This window comes from Acipenser ruthenus, chromosome 16 (assembly GCF_902713425.1).
Source record: "Acipenser ruthenus chromosome 16, fAciRut3.2 maternal haplotype, whole genome shotgun sequence".
Classification (NCBI taxonomy): Eukaryota; Metazoa; Chordata; class Actinopteri; order Acipenseriformes; family Acipenseridae; genus Acipenser; species Acipenser ruthenus.
In genome coordinates this window covers 23143964-23161677 of record NC_081204.1, presented here as the reverse complement: position 1 = coordinate 23161677, position 17714 = coordinate 23143964, and the positions used below count along the sequence as shown (strand labels likewise).

At 39.5% G+C, this 17714-nt stretch overlaps 1 protein-coding gene across 1 annotated transcript in view; it reads left to right on the top strand.

Annotated features, from left to right (window-relative positions):
* Positions 1 to 17714, top strand: part of LOC131697786 (iron-sulfur clusters transporter ABCB7, mitochondrial-like) — a 57543-nt gene that overhangs the window by 3636 nt on the left and 36193 nt on the right. The window contains exons 2-4 of the mRNA XM_058989083.1: positions 3884 to 3964; positions 4546 to 4632; positions 9562 to 9681. Coding sequence (XP_058845066.1) covers positions 3884 to 3964; positions 4546 to 4632; positions 9562 to 9681 — 288 coding nt within the window. The remainder of the gene's footprint in view (positions 1 to 3883; positions 3965 to 4545; positions 4633 to 9561; positions 9682 to 17714) is intronic.

Here is a 17714-nt window from a genome sequence, read left to right as displayed (position 1 = left end):
GCAAGTAGTGTTTAATTTATGTAATTAGTTTTGTATAAATATTGTACACAAATGTTATAATTACAAGTTTTAATGTGTCTTGGGGTTCTTTGTCTAATGGGGTTCTAATCGCATTGATCTTTTCTGTGATTGAAAATGCAAGAACTTCATTGCTGGTTTATGTCAACACCTGAAATAGTCTACACTGACGCAAGGGGCAGCAAGTCGTTCTTCTGGCAGGTGCAGATGACGTTGGGCAGACTGCAGCTGAAAGCAGCCAGCACAGCTAGAAAAAATAGGGGCAATGCCCTTCTCCTAATTGGCCAGGAATAAATTATTTTTATATATATATATATATATATATATATATATATATATATATATATATATGAAGTAGCCTACTTTTAACCCCTTTTAAACGACAGTTTAACTGGACGTTTGCTGTAGTTTTAATGTTCTATAGTGAACATAATTTTTTTTTTTAAAGAATCTCTCCTTACAGGTTTCAGATCTTTCCCTGTTCCAAATAAATGCACATGATATTTTGATCCACAGATGTAGCTCTCATTATTATTATTATTATTATTATTATTATTATTATTATTATTATTATTTATTTCTTAGCAGATGCCCTTGTCCAGGGCGACTTAGTCGTAAACAAAAATACTTTTCAAGAATCACAGTACAAGTAATAATACAATTAAGAGCAAGATAAATACAATGACTTTGGTTCTAGCAAGTACAAGTATGACAAAATACGATTCAGTAACGGAGCAGATAACAGTGTCAGTGATAGTTACATCAGGATATAATTAAATACAAAATACTACAGATTAAATAACACTTGACAGATTACGGTACTCTAAAGTACAGGATTAAATGCAGTAAAGTATGGGGCAGATAAGAGCAAATAAAGCGCATTTAAGGAAGAGTGTCCATAGGAAAAAAAGGAGTTCTACAGGTGCTGTCTGAAGAGGTGAGTCTTGAGGAGGCGTCGGAAGGTGGTCAGGGACTGGGCAGTCCTGACATCTGTAGGAAGGTCATTCCACCACTGCTGGGCGAGGGTGGAGAAGGAGCAGGCTCTGGAGGCAGGGGAGCGTAAAGGAGGTAGATCCAGTCTTCTAGTGCAGGAGGAACAGAGAGGTCGAGTGGGGGTGTAGGGAGAGATGAGGGTCTGGAGGTAGCTGGGTGCAGTCTGGTCATGGCATCTGTAGGCTAGTACAAGAGTCTTGAACTGGTTGCGAGCAGTGATCAGGAGCCAGTGGAGTTGCGTGGGAGAAGTGAGGCAGAGAGAACACCAGGCGAGCAGCGGAGTTCTGGATGAGCTGGAGCGGACGGGTGGCGGACGCAGGGAGGCCAGCCAGGAGGGAGTTGCAGTAGTCTAGGCGGGAGAGTACCAGGGCCTGAACCAGGAGCTGGGTGGCGTAGCTGGTGAGGAAGGGTCGGATTCTTCGTATGTTGCTCAGGAAGAATCGGCAAGTGCGTGCCAGTGTGGAGATGTGCTGGGAATAAGAGAGGCAGGGGTCCAGGGTGACTCGGAGGTTCTTAGCTGAGGAGGAGGGAGAGAGTGTTGTAGATTCCAGAGGAATGGAGATAGAGAGATCAGAGGAGGGGTAGGAGGGAAAGAACAGGAGGTCAGATTTAGAGAGGTTAAGTTTGAGGTGATGCGAATGCATCCAGGATAAGATAGCAGACAGACAGGTAGAGATACGGGAGGGGATGGTGGAGTCAGAGGTGGGGAAGGAGAGGAAAATCTGAGCATCATCAGCATAGAAATGGTATGAGAAACCATAGGATGCGATGAGGGGTCCCGGGGAGCGGGTGTAGAGAGAGAACAGAAGAGGACCCAAGACTGACCCTTGGGGGACTCCTGTTGAGAGAGGGCGAGGTGTGGAGGTTGCTCCACACCAGGTTACCTGGTAAGTGCGGTTGGAGAGGTAGGAGGAGAACCAGGCCAGAGCAGTGCCAGAGATTCCCAGGTCAGCAAGAGAGGATAGTAGAATAGAGTGATCGACAGTATCAAAGGCAGCAGAGAGGTCGAGGAGAATTAGGACAGAGGAGAGAGAGGCAGCTCGGGCAGAGTTTAGTGAGTTGGTGACAGACAGGATGGCGGTTTCAGTGGAGTGAGCAGAAGCCAGATTGGAGAGGGTCGAGCAGAGAGTGGTTGGACAGGAAAGCAGAGAGCTGGCGGTGTACAGCCCGCTCGAGGGTTTTGGAGAGGAAGGGTAGGAGGGAGACAGGACAATAGCTCTGGAGGGAGGTGGGGTCGAGGGTAGGTTTTTTGAGGATGGGAGTGATAGAGGCTTGTTTGAAGGCAGAGGGAAAGAGACCAGAAAGGAGAGAGGTGTTGAGAAGGGAGGAGATGAAGGGAAGTACAGCAGGAGCAGCAGCTTGGAAGAGGTGAGTGGGGAGGAGGTCCAGGGCACATGTGGTGGGTTTGTGACCCTGGAGCAGGGAGGAGAGGTCAGAGTCTGAGAAGGGAAAGAAGGAGGGTGAGTTAGTAGGGGATGCAGTGGGTGAAGGGGTTGGAGCAGGAGGGGGTGCGGGGGAGGGACAGGTGTTAAAGAGTTTGCGGATATCTAAGATTTTAGAAGAGAAGAAAGAGGCAAAGTCATCAGAGGAGATAGAGGAGAGAGGAGGAGGGGGGAGGGTTTAGGAGGGAGGAGAAGGTAGAGAATAATTTACATGGGTTGTTAGTGGAGGCTTGGATTACAGATTGGAAATAACATTTACCAGAGGAGAGAGTAGAGGAGAAGGAGGAGAGGAGAGTGCGGTAGAGGTCTAGGGCAGCAGGCCCTGGAGAAGGTGAGGTCAGGTGGCGGCCAGCTTTGTGGGTAGGGGGGGATGGAGAGAGACAGAAGTCGAAGGAGAGGGATTGTCCCTCAAATAATACCCCACATGGCCCCTTACCCTTTTCACCCCTAGTCTGAGGGGCAGTATCCCAGGGACCATTGGTAGTAAAGATATTCATTTCTCTGTTTCTCATGTACACTAATGGTTGATACTCCAGAATTCATATCCAGGAGGATCAAGCCTCATGTTTTCACACTTGACATGGAATAACTCAAATGTGTGTTCTTAAAGTTTATCATTCAGGAAATTAAACTTTCATCACCTCTGTCCAGTCAGTGATGTCATTCTAATAGGGCAGCAGTGTGGAGTAGTGGTTACGGCTCTGGACTCTTGACCGGAGGGTTGTGGGTTCAATCCCCAGTGGGGGACACTGCTGTTGTACCCTTGAGCAAGGTACTTTACCTAGATTGCTCCAGTAATAACCCAACTGTATAAATGGGTAATTGTATGTAAAAATAATGTGATGTCTGTAAAATGTGAAATAATGTATAATGTGATATGTTGTAACAATTGTAAGTCGCCCTGGATAAGGGCGTCTGCTAAGAAATAAATAATAATAATAATGAGAGGTTCATTGAAAGTGAACTGTACAAAACATACATGAATGGGTCTAATTATGCTCATGTGTGCCTAATTAAGCTCACAATAAACTCAAACTGTTTATTCGGTGGAAGTCTTAATACCTTGAATGAATATATATAAATAAATATAAAAATAATGTCAGGCAAAGGTATAATTAAACTCTCCATCCGGCCAAATTAACAAGCAGAAACACTGTTCTGTTCAGTAAAATGTGTTTTATTTATTTCAGACAGAATGTGTTCTCATCTTGGCACATTGCATAGATTGGCCTATTATGTGTTTTTATCTTTAAGGAAGCTATAATAAAGGAGAGTTTCACACAGGTCATTGTGATTTCAATCCAAGTTAAACCACAGAAACCACTCTGTCTCTCAGCAGGTGTTGTGAAGAAGGAATGATACTTAATATGGCGTATTTTCTGCCAGTGTCAGAATAATAAGCTGTAACTAACTGATACATTTTCTTGTAGGTTCCACAGTCGTGTTTAAGGCAGGCTGCATGGCAAAATGCTGGAAGTGACAATTGCAAACACTTGTTAGATGCTGCAAAGGTAAGTTGGTGGCCAAATTTTGCTCAGCAAATTTTGGAAAATGCTCTTCACATTCTTGTATGCTTTTTAGGGAAATTATAATTGAAGCTATCCATGAAAGTATCTGTTATCTTGGGATTGATTCAGAGAGCATTGAGTAGCCAGTGAATGTATTGCAGTTCCATGCTATTGACAGAAATCAAATTCTTCATGAACATGCTCCCTTGCCTCATGGGTAACAGCATTCATACTGTAGAACTAAAGTTTCACGTTTCAAAGTATCAGAACTCTCCGAGCAGTATGAAAAGCAGTGTACCTAGTCGGAGGAAGTCAGAAATTACAAACACTTTTTTCTTGGTTTCAAAACCGTTGCACAGATGGCTACACCATTTGGTGTGTAAGAGCAGTGTCCAGTCAGCTTGCTCCAGGCAAGCTGACCCAGCTATAAATTACTACCGGCTGCAGAACTGTGCCATGTGTGCATTATCAGTGCAGTATAATTGACTTTCTTTGAGTTGCATTGCTTCATGATGAAGAAGAATGGGCATACTGTAACTCTCCCTTTGCACAGCACTTCACCATGTGTTTCTCCCTAAAATCAGGGCCTGCAGGGGTGGCAGATAGTAGACAAGCGGACATGCTGGCACGGGAACGCGGGTGGGCGTCTCCACTCGGATCCAAAAAACGTGGTAAGAACATAAAACACACTCAAAGTATTCACCCACAGTGCTGGCTTGTTTCCTGGTTTACGTAAATGTCTGCTTACGAAGTATCGTTATCTTTTGACACTTCAATATGCAAGTCATTTTAATGAGTAGACAATCTTGTAAGAGAAATTGTATCCCAAAATTGTATCCATTGTTTAGGTATAGTGACATGAACAGGCTTTATTGCCCATCAACCACACCCTTGATTATAAAATGTATTGTATCCCTGAATAGACAACTTTCCCCTCTCCAACAGTAAATGGTGGCACCTCAAATATTATCTAATTTTACTCCCTCAAATGGGGTTTCTGCAATTATGGCGTTCACCACACAGTTCCCAGATTTGAAAACTTGCCCTACCGGTTCTCATTTTACATTTTTAAACCGAAAGCTACCAAATGAAATCTGAATATTTTCACCAGGCTCAAAATTATAAGCATTTCCACACAGGATAACATAATGAAGGAGCACTGTGGTGCGAGGAGGGTCGTAACATGCATCTAATACCGTTATTGCTGCGTTTTGTTTTAATGTTTTTTGTTTTAAAGATAATTTTTCTTCCTGAAAAGATTTAGTTTAGGAGTTTGTTTTCTAATCAGAAAAGAAACGTAGACCTCCTCTTAGAGATAAATAAAATAATTTCAAGCCCAAAACATTTTCTGCAATACTTCTTGTTTTCATTCTTCGTGAAATCTGTGAAAAAGTAATGAGCTATTATCCAGCCACCACAGGCATGCTGTGTTTAGTAATGCAGTATTTTGATTAAAGTTTATTAATGTCAGTGAATTGATTCGTACAACAGAAATTTACATACATTGGGGAGGTGCACACACTTCTGCAGGCCACCAGGTGGTGCCATGTGTTTAACTTGGAATGCATTTAAAGTTGTTTAACTTGGATTAGTGAGCTTCTTGACCACTGACATCCACCTATAAAAAACAGCTGCACAGAAAAACAACTCCAGATAAGGTAAGCTATTGAACTCTGCAAAATGCTTCTAAAGTTGAATTATAAAGAGGACTATTAGCTCTTTCAGCACTGCTGTACTTTATAGTCTAGGAGAAATGACTGCTTTTGTAGTGTGGGACAAATAAAACCACTTGAAACATTAGACCAATAAACTTATCTTGTCTTAGTTAATGTATATTCATGCCTATAGCAATTAATTTGTATCTCTTTCTATAAAGTTACTAAGGGGTTCATTTCATCAACCTATACCCTGCCTTAAGTCAAGTCACATCTAGATATTTATTTAAACATTTTACAGACATTTTACCTGGGAGTCCACCTGGATTGCATTAACCATTTTTGTAGTAATCCTAGTATAAGCACGGATAGGTGGCTGATACAATCTAGAGTGATTTCCCCATTACATTAAAAAGCAATAAAATCCGTCTTTGTCTTATCCCAGTGGGATAGAGGGTGATCAGTTCGACCCCTTAGTGCTGAAAGAGTAGAAGGCAGGAGCTAGTTGTGACAATGGCTGCCTGCCATTCACTTGTTGGAGCAGGAGAACCAGTGTTTGTCATGAATTCTTAAACCTGTCGAGCTATTTTGTTCTGGTTCGGTATGAAGGAGGTATTCATTAACTGCGATTACTTGGGGGGGAAAAAAAAACAAGCTGTGCAAGTGAAGCTGCCAACATTATCAAACACGATATTTTTAAGATCAAAGTATTTCAATTAAACACTGTACTGTACAGTGATGATGCAAGACGTTTTGTGTGCTTGTAAAGTTTTGCCTGATTTTTAACTGTTAAACATACAGTATAAGAATCTTTTAGCTGCAATTTGATGCAGCATGTCTATCACAGGCACTTACAAATCTAATGTTATTTACTTTGGAAATCTGGATGAACATTAGCAGGTAATTCAGGCTCCAATTTACACTGACAAACAGGACTTTGTGTGCAAAATGGTGCAAAATTGATGAAATAGCTTAACCTGTAATCCCAGCTGTAATACGCAATCATTTGTCTGTCTGGGATCCAGTCCAAATTGTCATTTATAGTTTTTTTTTTACAAATCACACATTCTCTCCTAAATCTTAATGAAGCTTGTTCTCAAGCCTGGTGTCTGGCACTCCATGGGGACAGGACCTGCCATTTACCTGGTCTATTCATTTTTACTTCAATCAAGACTTCTAATGAAATTTGGAAATTATCCTTTCTCTTCAACAGTCTGTTCTGTTACCTCTGTTGCTTCTACCTGCTGGCACATTTTACTAAGAAGAGCCAAAAAGAGACAATTCTTAACAGGGAAAGTCTGTCTAATGTAATGTGCTTTGTAATTCTCTGTTTGTATCCCTTAAAAAAACATTATATTTGTATTGATATTCTATATTCTGAATAATGTATCCAGCCATGCAAACATAATATTAAGGGTATATTTACTATTCTTTTATCGTTTTATAGACAGGCTATTTCCCCTAACATGATATGTAAACACAGTATTCTGAGCAAACAAACTGTGTTTTCACATCTCCGGACATTATGCAAATCAAGGGGTCTTGGGGTGCTTATTAATTAAATATTTGCCCTCTGCTGCTCTTTCACCAGCTCGCTCTTCAAAACCATTTGAGACGCATTTCATTTTTGTAATGTTTTAGAAACCTGGTCCTTTCAGATATTGGTGCAAATTTATTACACAGTTGAAATGCTTTACTTTTTATAGATAAAGACAAGCACAGTATCTCGTGTGTTTGTGGAATCCCAGATTTATTCAATTTTAATTGCTAGTAAAATTATTAGATATTATATATGATGCTCTTGATAGACAGCGATTCCAAAGAGGCAGTTAATTACTGTGATAATACAGTAACTGGTAATTCATAACTACCCTTCACTTTCATAACCACCTTGCATTGCTACAGTTCCTACTATCCATGGCAGGGGATATGCTTTTGTGGCTGCTACTGTGATCTGTTCTTTTCTCTTCTTTGCTCAGCTCTATTTTTTTTCTTTTAATCAGTCCCACAAACACGGATGCTTTATTGTTGAAGACTTGCATGTCTTAATGATTTCACTTACAGGGTCATAATGCATGATTACACCATTTCAAAACCTCTGCTGCAAAGTAACATGGTGACATTCTACGCACAATTAAACTGGTAAGGACAGCCTTGTCCTTGGTGTGTAATTTGGTGCAGTTGCTGAAATGCTTTACTACTGCTTGTATAGAAGCACCACACCTTAATACTAACCATCATCATGCACACAAAAAGACAGGTCTATCAAACCCATTACAAGAAAGAGTTATTTTTCAAATGTGTAAATACTGTATTAAAATAACATTACATCTTGGCAGTTGTGAAACATCTTGAAACTTTTGTGTTGTGTCTGTAATTTATTTTTTTGAGTGACAAGAACAGGTCACTGTGCATTCAGCATGGTTGGTGGGTAGTTATTCAACAGCAGTTAATGTAATACTTAGATATCCAGCAAAAAACTGCCAAGACACATCAGGAACATTAGCTTTTAATGTTAGTTTTCTTGATTTTTACAGTTAATACTTGAATAGAAAAGTTTGTTTTTTTGCTTAGTGGAACCTCTGGAGGCCTAGGTTAAAATCCCAATCTTGTGCTGAATAGTGGTCTGATGACTACTTCAGACAATTGACAGTACCTGCTTGAGAGGAAGCTGTGAAGGGGGTTAGCTCCCACGGTGCCTGTTGGCACAGTACGTAACTGTAGACTGCCATTGTCTCATCTGTTAGGGACACTGACGTTGGTGCCACAGGTCAGACATTGATTCAGGTGTTGGGGTTGTTGTGAATCTGAAATCTATTCAGAGGCCATCTTTTGGACTCGCTCACAGTAAAGAGAATTTACACAAGCTGTTTGCAGCGCAGTCCCCACAGCAGGTGGCAGCTGACAGGGAAGAGGTGAGCAGCTACCCCTGTAACAGGCTGTCTGTCTTGACAGGCTGCTGTTACTGAAATGGGAGTCACCAGCAGCTCCATAGACACCGATGTTGTTTTGAAGCTTGTCTGAATTTTCTCTGTTCATTGGATTTGTTAACATCCAAAGCCAAGGTCAAACACAACCCAATTAAATTTCCCATCTTGGCACTAATCTGCCTGAAACTTTATATATGTTTATCTATTTTTTTTTCCACCATCATTTATAGGATTGTCTTACTCTTGTTGGGTACCATAATTCTTAAATGTAATTTTAGGATTATTTCTGTGAGCTGTACACACTGAGTTTTTTTTATATTAGATGTGCAGTATAATCTGTCACAGCTGGGTTGAAATTCACAGCAGAGAAATGAAGCACTCACTAACTGATCTAGCCAATTACTTCTGTCTGTAATGGATAGTTGCAACAAGCACATTTGGTGAATAACTATGGAATCTAACTTTACGTAAATAGGAAACATCATAGTAATAACATATCTACATTACAGTAAAACGTTATATCCTCCAGAGCATTAACTTGAATCTTTTAATCTTCGAAAGGAGAGAATTCCATGTTAATGTTCCAAAGAAAGAACTTTGTTGGTTTTAATTTTGTAAAATTAACAAAGAAAGTAGACTGGTAAATGCTTTGAAAATAAGGGTGTGTTCTAGTCTGAAAAGATGGTACATTTGAAGAGCAGCTTCGTATGGGTATGAAATATTAGAGGCATCTCAACTGGGAAATATCAGTCTTGACTGTGGGGCGTGCCCACTAGGAGTTGGTGAACTATACCAGTCTTTCTTCCCCAACCCATGGGAGAGCAAATGTCAAGATCAGCTCTCCACAACCAGGATTCAAACCAGTATGTTCCTGATCGCATGACTCGCCCTGCACTAGATACTGGAACTGCCTTTACTGGAGTTCCTTTTAATGTACGGCAATCCGTGTTGGTTACACTTGGGTCTTTCTTTTGTAAGTAATGCCTTGTTTCACTTTTTCTTCCCCATTTAACAGTTGAAGGAGGTGCATGCTGGCAAGATTCTAGCAGCAATGTTGTCATATGTTTGGCCAAAGGACAGGCCAGACCTCCGTGCTCGAGTTGCCATCTCACTGGTGCTTCTTGCAAGTGCAAAGGTCAGTATTGGGTGTGGTTACAGGGATGGGGTCTGTCTTCTACTGTTTAGCAGAGCTTTTTTTATGGGACACATTTAGAAATGTCATTACGGTAAAGACCAAATGCTTCTAGATATTGGCTTAAGATTTGTTACCCAACTGCATTCTATGATTTGCTAGGTTAAGTTAACTTACGGGTATTGTGCAATAAAAATTTACAGTAACCCTTTTGTGGCAGTCATTTTAGAAAATTAAAACCTAATATCTAAGAAACCTTTTAAGGTGCTGGCTTCATAATTGCAGGCTAAATGTGTTGGTGTCCTTGGCAGTATGAGTTGGTCTATAAAGCTTGTTTTGCTGTAAATAAATGGTGTCAGTGTTCAGGTTTGATCATGAACGAGACAATTTATTCAATTCAGTTCAATTCTATTCACTTAACTAGGGTGGAGATTCACCACCTATTCAAAATAAGTGGCATTGCAGATCCATTAAGCAGTCAAAGGCAATGCAATAATGCTGGTATATAGGGTGTACACTGTACAATTTAACTTCAGAATATCTTTATTCCTGAATAGATAATCATCTCTACATAAATAATGCAGTAAAGTATAAAACTGAAGGACGCGTTTTGTACGAGGAGAGTGAGTTGTTTGAAAAGGCGACTGCGTATCCAGAGAACAGTTTATTACCAATTATTACTGCTTATCCAACTCCATTTTTGAGAGTATAAGAATCGGTATATAAGGGGATTTGTGTGTGCATGCGTCAATGTGTCAAAATGAGAAGAAGTCTTTGTTAGCGCTCCTTTTATTAACTCTGATGTTGGAATCTGTTGTTGCTGCATGTGAATAAAGTTGTCTTGCCTGATTAGTAGATGTTTGGTATTAGCCCCATCTCCTGTGCCCTGTATTTGCCCTGATATTTGAGACAGGTTTTCACTGGTGCTTGATTTACATAATGCCACCCTGTGACTGCATTCATGACTGCACAGTTACCGAGTAATTCGATCTTCCGGCCTTTTGGAGTGAACCTCATTATTCAGCCCAGCGTGCTGCCCCTGTTTTACACATGGAAATTATCCTGTCCTCGTAAAACTCAGCGGTGGCCTTGTTAATTTCATTTTAATGTCCCTGTTAAATGTAGTTTTAAAGAAACTAATTTATTGATTCTTCAGAAAAATGATGCCTCTCCAGGAAGAGTGACATCCAATATTGGTAATTTTCAGGAGTTTAATTGCTAAATGAATGTGTTTAGAAAATGAACAATGTCAGAGCCGCGGTTCCCATCAACACAATGCTAACTGTAAGCTCTGCACATAATGTTGTCAACAAACAGATAAATCCCTGCATTGAAAACCATGAGATTGGGTATTTTATAGCAGTCATAACCAAGCCTTTAAACATTGGCATAGCAGCACAGGCCCATTGCAGTTGATTTTTTCCCATTTGACTTGGGTGAAACCAACTTTTCCTGTTAACTATAAGATCACTTCCTGTGTTACAAATAATAGTACCTTTGCCTTACACTTGCATATAAGATACTATGTGGGGCCCAGTTGCCTTGAACACGGGAAAGGTGAATAGGAAGAGGAAGCCAAAAACCTTAGTGCTGTAGCAGGAAAAATTGACTTATTATTTAAAGTTCTTGAAACTATAAGATTCTAGAGATATGCTGGGGGGGTGTCTCTGTGTGTCCATCTGTATGTCACGCTTACATTTTCATAAATCTCTTGACAATTTGGTATTAACATTATTTATCCTAAATTATTGAGACTCAGATTCTGGGGAGATGGGGTGTGTCTGTTTGTCCGTTCATCCATCCGTCTGTATGGCATACTTGCATTCTTGCATACAGTGTCTCCCTTTTCAAATTGTGATTTTAAACATTTAATGACGGAATCTTATTCTCTACATACTGTTGATGCATGTCATGGTCATCAACTTTCTCATCATAATGACTCTTGAATTTCCAGCCCTGGTGGGGGATGCATGTGACTGACGGTGGTTTTAAAAACAAACACATGCATTTCCTATATTGAGGTCACTGCTGCAGAATGCTGCACATAAATACAATGGATTGTATTGTGCCCTGGCGCTGCAAAAAGATACATGTAACTGTCTATTGTAGGGTGGCCAACTGTCCTGCAAATCGTGGGACAGTCCTGCATTTGGACCCTTTGTCCCGCGTCCTGCAACATCTACAGTGTCCCGCAAAATACCCACAAAATGTGCTGCAATTGTCAGACATGCCTGCTCCTGCTTCTGTCAAAGTGCATAGGCGATTTTAAATTTTAAAATGATCTAGACCGAGAGCGACTTTAAAGTTGATACGAGGCCGTTCTTTTCTGTTGCTTCAGATGCCTCAAACCATGGCAATACAACACTGTTTTCTCTCACACTTTGATTTTGGACACCCGAACGTGGTGTACAAAAAAAATTGCTGGACTTTTATGATGATCACGAAGAGACAGCTGATGCCATATTCACTCCTATTATTATTATTATTATTATTATTATTATTATTATTATTATTATTATTTGTTTATTTAGCAGATGCCTTTATCCAAGGCGACTTACAGAGACTCGGGTGTGTGAACTATGCATCAGCTGCAGAGTCACTTACAATTACGTCTCACCTGAAAGACGGAGCACAAGGAGGTTAAGTGACTTGCTCAGGGTCACACAATGAGTCAGTGGCTGAGCCGGGATTTGAACCGGGGACCTTCTGGTTACAAGCCCTTTTCTTTAACCACTGGACCACACAGCCTCCTGCAAGGCTGCACGAACATGGCCTGAGTTTAGACAAGGTTTCTGCCTACACAGCCGACAATGCTAGTGTAAATTATGGGAAACATAACTCTGTTTTCCAAAAGCTCAGAGATCAGAATAGTGGCATCATAAAAGCGAACTGTGTGGCACACAATACACAGCTGTGCACGCCATGCAGCTGACAAGCTTAGACTGGATATTGAGAGCACAATAATGAAAATGTACAGCCACTTCTCATCAACCGCCAAACGCGTCCACCAACTAAAAAGCATTTTTGATTTTGTGACAGAAGAGTACAAGACACTGTACAATCATGTTGCTGAGTTTGTTTCCTGCTGTTAAGAGATTACACGATTGCTGGCCAGCTGTTAAGAGTTACTTTTTGTCATTTGGGGAAGATCAATGCCCGAGATCACTGCAGAAATATTTGAAAACGACAAGGATGGCGAGGGAATACCGTGTGAACTTGAAATCTACCTGACATTCCTACAGCATACACTGAAGATGTTCCATGAGTGTGTTCTCCTTGTTGAGGGAAATGAGGTGACAGCCTGTGAACTATATGAACTGCTGTCCAACCTCGGACTGAAAATTCAGCAAAGAAAAACGGATTCTTTTTTTTAGATTTGAGACCAACTCTCTCCTGAAGAAATTCCCTGCTTCACAGGCTGCCTCAATCAAATAAGTCTTTTTAGTGTTTTACCAATATGCTTTCATGTACCTGACAAAATGGTTTGATTTCTTTGACGAGAATCACTTGAAGCAATTGGCATGCCTATCACTGAAGAAAGAGTTCAACTTTTCTGAGCTCTGTGAAGCAGTGGAAGCCCTTCACATGTCTACCAAACTCGACATGGATGCTCTGTATGATGAGTTTTGTGGTGTTCTGCCATGTCTGAAAGAGTTCACAACCTCAAAAGATCCCGTTGGGAAAGGAATGGTGTACTTTTATTAAGGAGCATGAAAATGCCAAACATGACAGTCCTGGTCTCATTTGTTTTGAGCATTCCTGTCACCAACGCCTGCGTAGAGACAGTTTTCACTAATGACAGTTGCATGGACTGACCAGCGGAACCGCAGCAGTGTGGACCTCATCAGGTCAAAGAGAACTATGAGCCAGCAGTTTTACTCCTATGTACTGAAGGAGAAGGCTGTACTGGAAGCTGCGTGGTCTGAGAGGAAATACAAATGTAAAGTTAGGAGATTGGTGTAAGTAGTGAGCTAGCTAACTAACTCAAGTGTCTCTTCCTTTTGACATTGTGTGAATATAGTTTTGTCACGTAATAATAAACACATTTTGCAATGTTTTAGCTAATTGTAGTTACAATTTATTGAATGCTAAAACCGTTTGTCACGGAAGAAATCTCCAAAAAGCTGTTGTTCAGTTGTTATTGTTTATAAGGGTTTACCTAGCGCTAACTAGAGCTACAGTTGGCGAATTAATTAGTTAAATGTTGAGAATCAGTGACATCCAAGAGAGGAAACCTATGAAAAAAGTATTTAAGCACCACTACTAGCTAGCTAGCTAGCTAATTGCTGTAGTGTGTGTTTACCTCTCTATTATTTACCTCGCTGCTAGCTATTAGCTGCTGAATGCAGAATTGTGTAACATTAGCAAAATGTGTTGTTGTTTTAACTGTTTACAGATTGCTGAAACGTCAGGCTATTTTGCTAGGGGTTGAAAATGTGGTGCACTCTTGGTTTTATTAAAGTAAGGGATTTTTTTTTTTAATTTCGCAGTGTCCCGCAATGTCGACAGGAATATTCAGATTTATGGTCCAGAATACCAAGCTTAACCTTTTCAGTGCCATTGGCAAGAGGTCTCATCAGAAATATATTGTTAAGAGCAGTGTGGTCCCTTTTGATGTTTGTGGTAAAATCTCGTGAAATCAAGTTGTAACCAACAGAGTCTAATGTGATATCGATGTGCAAGGTACCTGCAGTGACTCACTGAGTGCTGGATTCTAAATGAACTTAGAGAACCTTGCTGATTGTTATTCCCTTAATGATTATTTTCTATGTAAATGTCTAGCAGTTATTTACAAACTGATGACAAGTAAAACAATGAGTTTATGCACTGGTGTCAAGAATATGGCTTTTCATTGCCTTAGGTGTTCTCTGTTAACCCTTTAAGGACCAAGCATTTTTCAGTGGGATGCTCCCCCAGGACCAGGGCTTTTTTGGCTGTAGTTGACTCTCTTCCTATAAAAATTCACTAAAAATAATTTTACAGTATTATTATTATTTATTTCTTAGCAGACGCCCTTATCCAGGGCGACTTACAATTGTTACAAGATATCACATTATTTTTAAAATGAGTAATTGTATTATTACTTGTTATTTTATTATTATTATTTATTTCTTAGCAGACGCCCTTATCCAGGGTGACTTACAATCGCAAGCAAATACAAATACATAGCATCTTCGAATTGGTGTCCTTTTTTCAGAGCACTTTGGGGAACATTATAAAGTACTTCAGAAACCATGCAAACTTTTAACTTTTTTTTTCAACACTTATTATTATTATTATTATTATTATTATTATTATTATTATTATTATTATTTACATGTTAAGTATATTTGTATTATTATATATTCTGCTTAGAGATATACATGTATAAAAATGTGTATCTATGACCCTAGGGACCTTACAATACTTTCTGAAAGTTTTGTTGAACAATATTGATGTTTGGACAGATTACAAGGCATTGTTTCACCTGAGTGACTGCAATGACATAATACACGTTTATTCCCAGGGTTGCTATGAGCAATAATGGACACTACTCTCAATTTTTATTTTCTCAAAATAAATATGTAAGAATAAAATAAATTATTCATTCCATTATTATAAATAAGGAAACAAGAACGTACCTGATAAATTTAGTTAATTAAAAAGTATCTGCTTATATTTCTTGATATTTATAAATGTTGTAAAAGCATATATATTAAACATGAGACAGAATAAATGTTATAATATAACTAAGTCAAATACATCAGATTTACAGTGTTTTTCCATTTTTTTCTTAGCTGTAGACAAGTTCTTGTCATGTTTTGTTTCTGCGTGCTTGCTGCAAATGTCTCTGCCCTTTAAAAATTAAATGCCTGTCTCAGTGACGTCACACAAAAAAAAAAAAAAAAAGCAAGCAGGCAGTGAAATTCAGTTCCTTCTATCCAATGATATGTGTTAACAAGAGCTGTACTGTAAAGTATGGTGGCCCAGCAAGTCAAAGAAACAAAGTGTGTTTGTCATGTTTACCCGATCACGAGCCCAGAATGACACTTCAGTATGATTGTGTGTACACAGTCATGGTCCTTGATCAAATACATAAAAGGGTTCTACAGGTAAGGACCATCTAAGAAACACATTTTCTCCTCCATGGCATATGAAATTGATTACTGTAGGACTGTAGGAGTTTCTAGTTAACCAGAAGCATTTTTCAATATGAATTTAACTGATTTTTACAGGACAGCCCATTGGGCTCTTGTATGAATGGCCCTATACAGCTGTTTTTGTGTATTTTATTGCATTGTATTGTACAGTGCACCATCTTTTTATTTTTCTGTTTTGCATCAAACAATGTGAAATATTGAAGCGCCCTTGTACAGTTTACAGTCAACATGGCCCAACTGTAAAGTAACCAAATGAATGAATGATCAGATATCATGATATTTTGAGGGAGCACTGCATTGTATTTTATTGCGTTGTATTTCTGCTGTCATAATCAGTGTGTCGAATGCTTTTATTATTTACAACCCTGCATGCATTTCTGTGTGAACAGATTGGTATTGAAGCTTCCATTGGAGTCTTATGTGCTGAATTGTGTGTGTCCTTGAATGCATAGATTAGCTAGGCGTTCATTGAACTAGGCCAATTGCATTGTCCTGGGTTCTGCTAGCCAGGTTATAGACATGGCTGACTCATCCTTTGGGAATTTGTTTGGAGTTTAAGTCTCCTGTCTTATGCTGGGTTTTGTCCAATACATAATGTAAAGCGATAATACATTCTAGAAAGAAAGTATGATTACTCGCCTGTAGTTGGTGCTTTCTACGTTATTCTATTGTAAAAAGTATTCCTATTGGTTCACTTGGTGTCACTACAGCTTAAATTGGACTGTCAAAGTAGAGTGTACATGAGATGCATGCTGCAGCTTTAACTAATAGTAAGGCTAATATTCCTGGGTGTCTGTTTGCTGCATTCTTGTATTGTTTAGCCCTCTGGGCAAAACTCGATCTGGTTGCCTCTCCAGTTAGTTTAGAGATTTCAGCTGCGAGCTTCTCTCTTTGATACCTTCTTGCCATCTGATTTTAGTCTGAACTAAACAGCAGTGAAGATAAATAAAAACATTATAAAAACATACACGAAGGAATAAGGGGATCTCATAAAAAATGCCTATAGAAGTAATATTGTATGATTTATACTCAGAAGATTTAACTTAGTTGAAAAAACATTACCAGATTGCAAAATGATACTGAATTGGGAGTTTATTGGAGGAAAAAAGTTAATGTTTTAATTTGGATTTATCCGCCGATAAACTTGAATACAAAATAATCTGTTAACCCTGAGGACTTTTAGTTTAACAGGTTGCCCACTCCCCAGTGCTAACTTTTATCTTTTTAAGTCGGTGTATTTCTGGTAGAGCATTCACATTTACAGTGGCCGTTCAGATATTTTTGTATTTTGATCCTGATGTCTGCAGGATTAAGATAAACATTGACATGCTAGCAGTGAGCCAACACAGATAAACAACATCGTTTTATCACAAGATCTTAATGCTGCCATCCCATCAAGCTGTGCGAAAATGAGCAAAACCTGATTTCTAAGAACTTAGGCACAACTCATGCTTTATTGATCTGAACCAGACTGCGTCTCTCTCTGGATATATGGTGTATTTTTTTATACTGTACGCTGTGAGTAACACTAACCTGGACTGCAAGAAAAAATACTTGGTAAAGTGGAACCTGTTTACAGTGTTTGAAGTTCTTTGATTGCTGCTGATCTGCGTGCCTCCCTTGCTGTAGCATGGTGGTCTTGTACACCTTCAGCTCCCGGTTTTATTTGAACAGTGAGATAAAGATATACATTTTTGAGAAGTACTGCAGCTATTTTTTTAATGTCTCCCAGACACAGAGTCTGCAGTATTCAGAGATGGATGCTGTCTCTTAGAGCTTTGACCCTTTATCTCAATACTCCCTAGAGCATGCAGTGATTTTGTGCTCTCAAGCAGGCTAGCAGACAAAGCTCCTTGTTCCATCTTAATAATGCCCTGTATTCTTGGAGGACCAATC